Genomic DNA, 12,350 nt, shown 5'->3' with positions numbered 1-12,350 from the left:
CTGCACCATGTGTTTCTGATTGGCTGACGATGGTGGAGTTTTAGGTTTAATAGAGAGGAAAAGAAAGAAAAGAGGAAATGCAGAACATATGGATAAAGGGAGAAGTTGTGTCCCTGGGAAATGAAACTGAACCCATTTGAAGCCAAAAATAAATACATTCAAAGTTATTCTGTTAGGGTACATTGTGATCTTGGCAGGTCTGGGGAGTAAAGGATTACATGTAACAGGATCAAGTAACCAGAAAACAATAAAAGGTAACCTCACAGATCATGTGACATTTGTAGGAATTACTAGCAGGATTACAATGTAAGTCAAAACTAAAAAGAGTATATTGTGTTTGTTGTAAAAGGTTTAGATTTGAATTCTTCTTCGTAAGCTTGCGATCCTATTGGCTAGCGCTCTAACAAATTGTACGTGATAGGCTAAGGGGCGGGACATCTCTAAGCAGTTGAACAATCACATCACTGGGCTCTGGTTTCAGACAGAGGCAGTATGAGAAACATAAAGAGCTTTTTGAACTTTAAAGCATGGAGACAGTAAACGCAAAACATATTCATGTGAACCTGAAAATACACATAATAAGGCCTCTTCATAACTTACACTTAAACCCTGCTTAGCCATCCTTACATTCATTTAAAATAAATAATAATTCTATGAAATAATATTGAACAGTTTCAGTGAATATTTGTATAAATGGTTTACTTTTAACTGGAAAAAGTACATTTACCGGATTAGCCTACACACTTTTACTTGAGTAACATTATCAATTCAGGACTTTCCCTTGTGGGGTATTTCTACAGTGTGTTATTTATTGCTAACTTTAATATGAAAGTGTGTGATTATGAATACCTGTGTTTATTCATGATCCGTATGTCAACCATAGCTGCTCGATGTGAGCCACAACACGCGTTTAGAGGAAAACAAACCACAGCTGTGTTTTCTTTGTGGGTCTAATTATTTCCTAGAGAACACTTAGTATGTCACACACACACACACACACACACACACACACACACACACACACACACACGATTAAGATGATGGGAAAGGCCTTGTATATAGAAATGTCCACTTAGTGCATTCCGTATTTAAACAGTGGATGCTTCTTTCTTTTTACTACCAATGACCGCACGCACACACACACACACACACACACACACACACACACACACACACACACACACACACACACACACACACACACACACACACACACACACACACACACACACACACACACACACACACACACACACACACACACACACACACACACACACACACACACACACACACACTTTGGTCCAGTACCTTCCTGTGAGGGGTGGTTTGCTGCGTCATGGCCTTAGGGAAGCTGTGAGCTCCTTTCAGCTGCGTCTTCTCCCAAAGAGAAGCGAGTTTCTGGACACACTCATCCCTGGAGCACAGAGCGACACTGGACTTACTCTAGTCAAAAAATGACAAGAACACAGATGCAAATTAGAAAGAATGTTGTTAAAACAAAGGTCCTTGAACAGATGTTGACATTAAACACATGCAAACACACCCCTTTAACTGTACAGCTCTTCAAATATCCCCCAAAATGAAAACAGAGGAACGGAACATTTTTTTTTAGCACTACGATTATTTCTAAATCAATAAAGTCATTCATAAAAACCCTATTGTTCTCTTCACCTGCAGATGTAGCAGCATGATGTGAATCCAGAGGTGAGGCTGTCTGCTGGTCATGTTGAAACAGGACTTGGCGTACAGACAGTAGTGGCCCTTGAGAGAACAGGAGAACGACAGCTTGGCCACACATCCCCGATTTGAATCTGTCACACGCACACACACATAAAAAAAAAGCACTTTAAATATACCAGATGCACAAGTTAAACCACAGTCAGTTAGATCCTCTCTGCCTCTTGCACATATGTACTTGTGTAACCTTGGGAGCATATTTACAGAGTGATTCATAGCACGCAAGGACACAGCGGCTCGTTGCCATCACGGAACGTCTTCTCCACCACCACCACCTCCCACACACTCCCAACTCAAAGCTGGTTTCTGTGCATTGCATGTAAATAACTTGGTCATTTGAATCAAAATAAAACAATAGTTTCTTTTTGATGTGCCTCATTTTAGTAGCAGTAAAAGAAGAAGTAAAATACTCTTTTAGCCTCATCTAAAATAAGATTTTGTGCAGCAGTTGGGTCTGATTTACTGGTAAAAGAGGTTCCCAATTTCTCCTGTTTTCAGCACTAATTACACAATTTTGGTAAAATATTTATGCTCTTTCCGGTGTAGATGACCATAAATGGTGGTGGCGAAGTCCATAGGGGTGGCCTGGGAACTGGAAGGTCACCAGTTCAAGTCCCCGAAAGACCTAGTGCCACCGTGGTGTCCCTGAGCAAGACACTGGTTACCTACACTGCTCCCCGGGCGCCGTACATAATGGCAGCCCACTGCTCCTAACACTAGGATGGGTCAAATGCAGAGACCGCATTTCGTTGTCCTAGTACTTGTACTCTGTGCAATGACAATAAAGTTGAATCTTCATAAATATACATACAGATGGATACCACTCAAAGCAAAGCATGTGATAGTAGTTCATCCCCCAAAATATTGTTTATAAAGGAAGAGAAGCTCTCTGCATCACTGACTTGTTTTCATCTATAAGCTCTTGACACTGACTGGTGAAAACTTAGACAAGACTGCCAGTTTTTGTACAGATTATTTATGTTATACTAAGATGCTAGGATAAGTGGCTTTAGCTTTATGTAAGAGTGGTATCAATCCTCTCCCTACCTGCCAAAGAAAGTGAGTAATTTCCTTTTTCTAACATGCTCAAATAAATAAAGTATCTTCTAGTTCTTGTCATAAAACCGTAACTCTAAGCTTTGCTGGATATCTACATACTTTAATAACAGTAAAGTAAAAATATAGAAGCTTCAGGTGACTGACGTGGTTCAAAGGGATAAAACTCCACCTTCATTGGGTTTTTTGGTCATGAAGGTAAACAAAAAACTCCTTTCAAATGCATGAAATAACCGACTTTATAATCCCCGATCGTCAACAAGCTCTCCAGGTCCCATCTGTGTGCATCTCTTTTTTGTGTCCCCTGGTTCCCGTTGTGTTTTGAGCTTCTTGCAGCATTTTCTATTTGCAGTGCTTTGTTTACGCAGCGCTTTTAGTAAAAGCTGCTCATGTGTTGTCATGTTGGTGAAGAGGTTTTTTCATTGACATGATTTTTGGCATATCTGTGTTTTTATATTTGCATCGTTTTGGATCTGCAGCTTGTTTCTCCTAATGGAAATGCTCTTGGCCGTTATTACATGTTTGCCTTTGTCGGACATCGGACAATATGAAGCGGAAAACTTTAAACCTCCATGAGTATCAACAGGCTTGGGAACTAACAGATAACACCTGATTACATAATCAGGATACAAAAAAAAGTAACCCTTTCAGTTACAGAAAAACAATCTGAATACTGGTACTTTTTTTACTTTGGGATTACTAGCAGGACTACAGTGTTAAAATAAATCTCAAATTATTTTTTAAACATTTACAGGTAACTAGTAACTGTTACAAAACACATTTTAAAAGTATCCTTCCCAACCCTGTTTGTCCTGCTTCACTCTCACGTGTGTGACATGTGTGTTTCCAAGAGTTTGTTTATGTTCTCGATTGTCGGTGACGCTGTATATTGTTTTGCGTCACCGTGTGTGTATATGTGTGGATGTGCATATCCACTCTTCCGTGTAATCCTCCTCCCTTGAGATGGGGGGTTCTGCAGGTCAGCAGCATGATGACATCATCCAGCTGAGACCACCCGTGACATCATATCCTCAGCACCAAGGGCTTGATTCTCATTAAGCGACTTAGCAATAATTATGTATGGTGTAATTGATGTGTGTGTACGTGTGCAACAGATGTATGTTTACATTTCTTTTCAGATTTAATCAATTAACGGGAGGCAGAGGAGGAGTTTGTTATTTTTTGTCTGCTTTCCTTTTGTGCATGCGTGTGTGTGTGTGTGTGTGTGTTTGTGTGTGTGTGTGTGTGTCTGTGTGTCTGTGTGTGCGTGTGTGTGTCTGTGTGTGCGTGTGTGTGTGTGTGTGTGTGTGCGTGTGGCTGTCTAGGAGTGTAGGTGTGTGTGTGTGTGTGTTTGTGTGTGTGTGTGTGTGTGTGTGTGTGTGTGTCTGTGTGTGTGTGTGTGTGCGTGGGGCTGTCTAGGAGTGTAGGTGTGTGTGTGTGTGTGTGTGTGTGTGTGTGTGTGTGTGTGTGTGTGTGTGTGTGTGTGTGTGTGTGTGTGTGTGTGTGTGTGTGTGTGTGTGTGTTTGACTCCTGGCTGCCTCTTAGTTAAAATTACATTCAGGCCAAAGGGCTGAGCAAAAACATCCCCTCCAGTCAATCAAAATATCATCACCTCTAGTGTGTGTGTGTGTGTGTGTGTGTGTGTGTTTTCTGACAACTTTGTCTGTTCCTAATATGTTCAAAAGACTGTAGCCGTGTCCCTATAGGTCGGGCTGTACTGTAATTGCATTTTTGCGTACGTTTTGTGTGATTTGTCCAGTGTGGACTGATGTGTAATGTTGCATACGGGCACAGGGGTTTCCAGAGTTCTTGTTGCCTAACTCAATGGTAGTCTGTCATTTAGGTTTATGATGTATATCCCATTGAGCTCAGATTTACCATTTCGGGAGGGGCTGGATCAAGTTTTAGTTAATATGGGAAATAACATGACAGTTAAGTATTAATTTAAATAAAGCAAATCAAATTGAAGAATTGAAAATAAGCAGAAATGGTACGGCATGAATGAAAACCAAATATGTAGTCCCTGAATTTAAGAACAATGAGAGAGGAAATGTGAAAATGGATTACAAAGGTTTTAGAAAGTAGATTAGATTAGTTTGGAGATGTAACAGGTTTCTCATTTCATTGTTTTTACATGAACCGTTTGACCCGCTGTGCTACTCAGCACACACTGCAAGAAGTACAGCATTAAAGCAGGCGAGCACACACACAGAACTGCACCCATATATACATGTACTTTATGCATACTTCACATACGCATGACATTCAGCTGTTTCTACTTAAACCTGACTGTGTTGTATAGATCAAACTGAATTCAATAACCCTGCCCACTTCAAAACAACTCTCTGCTTCTTTACCTTGATTAATTTTACAATTCACAAATTAGTTCTGTGACGTTTGCCCAGTAGAGTTTGGCTCATATTATTTATATAAGAGTTTCTTCTCTTCTGATTCAGAACAAGTTCAGGTCAAAAGAGTGTGCAGCCAGAGAGAAGAAAAGGTCTTGCAATATTTTACTTTTTTCCCATGGAAAGACCTGAACCAACAACAAGTTGATCACTGACCTTAATAAGACATTGAAACTGCATGGGGAAAATTTAATTATAAGACAGCCTAATAGTTGTACACCCCACATTGACTTACTTTGTCTCGGCTAGAGCATGTACTATAGTAAGTTTTGATGCTTTTAAACGAACTGTTAGCTTGTGAGGCGATATACTAAACATTTGGATGAACATGTGACAAGAATATTTTGTTTTTGCCTTGGTTTGGAGCTCTGATTAGCTGCTGGTTAAATGAGTTTGGGCTGTTAGCAGAAAGCTTCTAATTCGACAGCTAGCTTGTTAGATAGGTAGCTCTGGTAAGCTAGCTTGTAATGTCGATGGCTAACATTAACTGACCAGGTTAACAGATAAATAACTAATGTTCGCTTTCCAGATAGATTGATAAATAGCTAAGGTTTGCTAGCAAGCTTGTTTGATAAATTGCTCATGTTTGCTTGTAAACTTGTTAGATAGATAGCTGACGTTCGCTAGCTAAATAGCACACTCACAGGGGAATTTGAGTTTGGTTTTAAGGTTAACTTGTTTTTATACATTTCCTCACTGTGGATCAATCCTATGATCACCTCTTCTGGGCTGACAGCACTTCATAACTGGAATCAGAAAGTGGAATATAAATATATAAGGTGTCAGTCCAGAGAAGATAAGTCTATATTAGGACTCAGACTATTACTGTGGTAGAGGAATACAAACACACTGATATGAACTGTGGAAAGGATTCAATTAATGATCAGCACATGCAATAGTAAAATAAAGATACTGCTCCCATAGAAAGAAATCCTCGGGCGATCGTGGCTCAACGTACTCTATGTGTATAAAGGATGAACGTGAGAGGGGAAGACGAGGCGTATTCGAACCACATCATTAATTAACCCCAGCTCGGACTGTAATCTCCTTCAGGTTCAGCAGGTTACACAAACCTTCCCCCTGCCTCTCTCTGTGGACCGCTCTTATCTTCCCCATATACTGCAATAACACGGTCATTAAATCATATCACTGCTGATCTCAAAGAAAGCTGCTTGTGTTACCTTCTATCACACACTGCTCTGGTATGGGGATCTGCTGCACCATGTCTCTGCAGAACTCGCTGATCGCCTCCATATTGTCTCTTAAGTGGATGAAGAGCCTGTCAGTTTCCTCCTCCTTCTCCTTCTTCTGCTCATTGCTTTGACAGTTCTGCGCCTCTTTGACATCAGGGATGAGCGTCGAGCTGTCATCCCTCGGTTTGCTCTCAGCAGGCGGTGCTTCCTGGTTTTCTGAGGGTGAATTCACCTTTGTGTTGGAGAAAATGCCGTCTGGACTCGGCTCCAGGGCCTCAGCGTCCTCCCCGGTGTCGGAGGTGATGGAGCGCGAGCGCACAGCATGCAGGGCCAGGCTCTTTGACCTGAGAGGAAAAAACAGGAAATTTAATCAATCAACAAGATGTTGAGTCTAAACTCATTTCATTCGGTCTGCTTCAGGTTTTTGACACTGTCCAGGAGGTTTGGCATTCAAGGGGGATATTGTTGACGATAATTTAGAGAACTAAGCGAACCACATTCAGCAGGAAAAGGTCTGGATTTCAGTGCATGGCAGGGGTATTGTTTGCATTAATTTGAGTTTGCTAAATATATTGTGTCTGCCTTTCTTGCCAAAGGTAGCTTGTTAGGTAGCAACCTTAGCTGGTAGACATTAGTAAAAGTTACTAGGCAGATACTTAACATTGAGCATGGTGAGCAAATTAACTACCTACATATAAACCAAACACTAACTGTAATAGTTGCCAAACCATAACCATTGTAATAAATAAAAAAAGGATAAAAAGAAATACAAATAAAATGAATAAAAAATACAAATAACAATAAAGTGAAATAAATATCATAATATACATTGTACAATGTCTGTAATTAAAAATAAATAAATAATAATAATAATAATAATATAGTGAAATAAATACAATAACATAATAAATAGCATAATTTTTTATTTAGTTTAAAATAAGTTTAGAGTAAAAACACTTGTTGAAATCAGTTTAAAATTGTAGGACTGGCCATTCTTGGCTGCCATACGCTCAGATATAAGCATATTATGGGCTGTAAAGCTACGTGTTGACAGACCTGTTGAATCTCATTTCCCTCCGCTCCTCCCTGACGGCCTGGCTCAGGCTGTAGCGTCGCTGTGGGGCGGGAGACTCCTCCGTCCCGTCTTCTCCAACCTCCTCCCCCATTTTATCCTCAAAGGCCTGGATTTTCAGCTGCAGTCGCTGCTCTGACCCCCGTCCTCCCCCTGCAAGAGAGGCAAAGGGAGACATCTCGTCGACCCTGTAAAACACACAAACACAGACTGTAAGGCAAAGGGTTGCATGTGGTGGGCAGCTGAGAACAGACACATTTGGATGGACTTCAGTAGCCTTATTATTCACCTCTCCCCCTTTTCCCCCCCTCACGATGACTGGCTCTATTCCTGGGTCTCTCGCCCCACGTGTCCCCCTTTTTCTTGGCAACATCTCACCTCCTTTTGGCTTTGTTTTTCCCACCATGCTGCCTGTCTTCTTTCTTTTCCTCCCAAACCAAAGTACTTATTCCCTTCATCTCTATCCTTCACTTTCTGTTGCCATTCCCCTCCTTAATAACTTCATTAAACACTTCACTTGTTTGTTGAAAGAGGAATTCCAACTGCCTACGTTTGATGTTTTTCCTCCGTCTTCACCCCCATGATTTTTCCCTAATAAACCATCCTGCCTCACTCGATCCCTTTATCGTTTTTCCAGAGGACCCCAAGCAAAGACTCTGGAAGCCTCCAATCCTGCACATCATGTTCTCGTTTCGGGTAGAGCTTTGCGTGTCGTTCCCACACTGCAGCCAGATGAATCCCAGTAAACGTATGAACATTAACACACACACACGCATTCAGATGTTGAGCATGCACACTGCATTGAAAGCACTTTTCATAACTACCATTTGTTGTTAATATGGCAGTTACATGAACAAAGTCATCAGAGGTCAGAGTTAAACATAAGGAAATCCACGTTTTAGTACAAAACATGGATTAAATGTGTTGGCTCAGTATGTGTATCCTCTTGGTTTTGTGCACAGTTGACTACTCACTGTGACACGCTGATAAATACAGCACTTTACTTTAACTTCAAATACCAATCAAAGTTGAAATAATTGTTTTATACGAATTGAGAGTGTCCTTAAATCCATGATTACTTGCTTTCTTGACATGTTAGAAGAGAAGTTGATTACATCTCTAATGCCTTTAGGTTACATATGGAGCTACAGCAAGCTGCCAGCTTTCTTAATTGAAGCATTTAAAGAGGATTTGTCCTTTCCTGTAGTGTGTTGTATAGGTTTTTGTGCATGTAAATGGTCTGCAAAGGCTAAAGTCCCTACGTTTTCACACAACACACACACACACACACACACACACACACACACACACACACACACACACACACACACACACACACACACACACACACACACACACACACACACACACACACACACACACTCATCCCTTGCCTGAAAGGTGTCCATTGGACTCCTTTGTTTACTTCCTGAACAAAGTGACATCACTATGGAACACTTCTATTGGCTAGCGCTCCAAAACATTGTAGCTGATAGGCTAAGGGGCGGGACATCTCTGAGAGGTTGACCAATCAGAGCAGACTGGGCTCTGGTTTCAGACAGAGGGTAAAAAGAGGTGCTGCAGCACAGGCAGTATGAGAAAAATAAAGATCTTTTTGAACATTAAAGCATGGAGACATGTCTCAATCGAGGCAATACATACAAATATGAACCTGAACATGAGCAGAATAGGTCCTCTTTAAGACCTGAATACTTCTTCCACCACTGCCTGTGTGTCACTAACCTGCAGTGCATGGCCGTGCTGTCCTCCAGTCTCCTCCCCAGCAGGCGAGCTATAGCGGTGAAGGAGTTGCTCATCCTGTAGATGTCTTTACCGCAGCCACCCAGTAAAGAAGGGTACCGGTCTGTCAGCGCTCTGATCTCCAGCAGCAGCGTGTGGTGAAAGCTGTGGTCCATGCTGCCCAGACAGGACACCAGGTACACCAACGAGCCGTGAGCGTGAGCCTGGAGAGGGGAGGAAGCACAGGGAGGAAGATAACATGTTAAACTCAAATCAAATGTTATTTATATTGACAAACATCACACATTACAATTATTTCTCAGGGGGCTTTTTACAGTTTAAAAAAACATTAATGGCAGTGTAGAAAATATAACAAAAATACTACATTAAATTGTAACATGTGATTGTTAAAAAAGATCAAATTAAGTCAATTAAAATATAATATAATAAAATATAATAAAAATAAAAAGGCCCATGAGGATGGTGAAGGGAATAAAACAAAATAAAATGAATTATAATAAAATATAATTAAACCAAATAAAATAATACTAAATAAAATAAAACAAAATGAAAAAAAAACAAAATAAAATAAAATAAAACAAAATGAAATAAAACAAAATGAAAAAAACAAAATGAATAAAACAAAATGAAAAAAAAAACAAAATAAAATAAAATAAAACAAAACAAAATAAAATAAAATGAAAAAAACAAAATAAAATAAAATGAAATAAAACAAAATGAAATGAAGATATCCCAGGTGGATTTTCAATGCAAGCCTGAGCCAGGCCTTATAATCAAGCTTTGTTTGTCCAAGAATAAAAATACATTTGGTTTAGTGGTTGTCTCTATTGTTGTGGGTGTGCTTCTGAGTGAACTGAAAATGACTGATTATGGGGCAAGCTTTAAAATGATCGTGTCACCACATGTTTTTTGGTGAAAGAGAAGTGCATTTTACCTAATTCGACACACAAAATTGTTTAACTTTCAAGCAGTTTGGGGTCAGTTTGGTGAAAAGTCTTTTGTTTCCAAATCCTGACAAACAATTATAACTACAAACACATGCTCTCTGCAAGGAAACATGAACTTATTCTTCTTTTTTCCCAATGGCATTACTGTGTACACACATTTCAACATCCTCAATACCGCTTTTTGTAGTAGGAGTATTCAAACTGCTCAATGTCGACACAGAAAAGCACTTTGCTACGTTCAATACGCTATTGTTTGTTGTATTTCTTAAGGAAGGCGAATACTTTTCTTTAATATTTTTAGAAGATTTAAAGGGCTTTTTTTTCTAATGCACAAAAGCTACAGTGCTGTTCTGGTAATACAAATCTGAAGTCCAACAGTGCAAAAAAATTATTAAAAAGACCAAAAAACTAAAATACAGAAATAAAAAGTGCAATAAAATAATGCTGTTTCCAATATATTCGAATGGTGATATGCACAGTGATAGACGTGGAGGACTACGAAGTTATTCTTATATTACATAACGTTTGAATTATCTCTCAATCAAACTCTTTGGGATTCATGTGGATTAAGTGGACAGGAGCAAGCAATATGTTTCAAAGGGAAAAACCTGTGCTTCCAGAGATCAAGCACTGGTATTAATGGTAGAGAAGAATGCAGATACTGCACAGTGTGGACATGTTTTATAAGCATTCTCAGTAGGGTGCTATTTTAACACAAGCTCAAACTACCAGAAAAAGTAGAACTGAGCTTCATACCGTTACAAAATACCAATAAATATTTAGGAGTTTGTTAACCTGCAGGTACAAAGACTTCACTGGGATTTGCACTACTGCTGTTAATGCTTTTATTGTGTTTTTAAGGACTCATTTCCATACTTCCAAACATTACAGCATCAGCAGAAATGGCAAGATGTACTGTTTAGAAGTGATACAGTTCACAGAAATCCTAATGAAAGCCAGCTTGCTCAAATTAAGTCTCAATCATCACAGTCACACATATTTAATTGTCTGGAGAAAGCGCTTGGCTAACTTTTAATGTCCTAAACACGTCACTGGTTTCTCCAATTTTTTATGAAAGTCTTGCGCAATAACAGGAAGTTTAAAAGAACCAAGAACTGTTGAATTTAATAATGACGTTTAATAATGTCCAAATAATTATCGTAGAGTAACAGATATTCCAAGAAAGTGCCAAACCTGACAGCATGGATACGGATCTGGAAAAATAAATCAGTTCTTTCCGTCTCATGTGTACACAAAGACACAGTATGGCCCGTTCACTTCCATCACTTCATTATCATTACTGCATTGACACATGGAGCCAATCTGTTCTGGCGGTAGCACGTGTTTGTAGGGAAGAGATACAGTATTTGTTAAAACACTTCACTGAAGCGATGCATAGTTCTGAGTTCTTTTTACAAATAAAATAGAAAAGAAAACACTGCAACGGTCCAGCAACAACCCACATCACTAACCTGCTTTCTTTTATTGCTGACATTGATATGTGCTTCTTTTGGAGCTGCAGTCTGTCACACTAACAAGCCCCACGGACACACTGCTCTGTTTGAATGTGTGTTTTCTTTGGTTAAATTATCCCTCCCTTGATATTGCTCTATCTGAACGGAGTAACTTAAGATTTTTTAGCAAAGAGCTGTGGATCAAAAGTGATATTCCCATAGTACAACAACATCAAATTTTCCTTATCAAAACCAAATATTAAAAATGATTTGAGTACTTTAATACCCCATTAGTCATTTGATGTGGATAATGACTGAATGAAGGGTACTTCTGTTGCATTACTAGTTACGTTTTAAAAATATAAATGTGAAAGAGAAAACCATAAATCACAACTACTGTCTGAACTGTAAAATGTCTTACTAGAGTTATTTTGGGTAAGTTATGCCTTATTTTGTGTTCAAAAGTATTGTTTTTGCTCGAATTACAGAATGATCTTGCTCAGCAGCAGTTTTTTAAATCCCCTGACTGAATATCATGTTCCCCCTCTCTGCCACTCATTCCCCAACTTTCTGGCATGTATTTGCAAACCCCTGCCAAGTCTTACATTTGTATGAGTTATGAGCAGAGAGGGTTATTTATACCTTCTTTTGAATAGGTTTTATAGGGCTAAAGAGGTAAAAACTAATAATCATACAGCTCTATCTTGGACCCCTTGGGG

At 39.4% G+C, this 12,350-nt stretch overlaps 1 protein-coding gene across 2 annotated transcripts in view; it reads right to left on the bottom strand.

The window, feature by feature from the left end:
• The window catches only part of veph1 (ventricular zone expressed PH domain-containing 1), a 72,160-nt gene that overhangs the window by 23,207 nt on the left and 36,603 nt on the right, over positions 1-12,350 (bottom strand). For both annotated transcript variants that reach the window (XM_063907899.1, XM_063907901.1), the window contains exons 7-11: positions 9,213-9,433; positions 7,454-7,657; positions 6,386-6,741; positions 1,675-1,814; positions 1,312-1,446 (exon numbers count right to left, since the gene is read on the bottom strand). In XM_063907899.1, the coding sequence (XP_063763969.1) occupies positions 1,312-1,446; positions 1,675-1,814; positions 6,386-6,741; positions 7,454-7,657; positions 9,213-9,433 (1,056 nt within the window). The remainder of the gene's footprint in view (positions 1-1,311; positions 1,447-1,674; positions 1,815-6,385; positions 6,742-7,453; positions 7,658-9,212; positions 9,434-12,350) is intronic.

This window comes from Eleginops maclovinus, chromosome 18, assembly GCF_036324505.1.
Source record: "Eleginops maclovinus isolate JMC-PN-2008 ecotype Puerto Natales chromosome 18, JC_Emac_rtc_rv5, whole genome shotgun sequence".
Taxonomy (NCBI): domain Eukaryota; kingdom Metazoa; phylum Chordata; class Actinopteri; order Perciformes; family Eleginopidae; genus Eleginops; species Eleginops maclovinus.
Note: the sequence above shows the minus strand (reverse complement) of the source record. Positions and strands in the feature narration are given on the sequence as shown.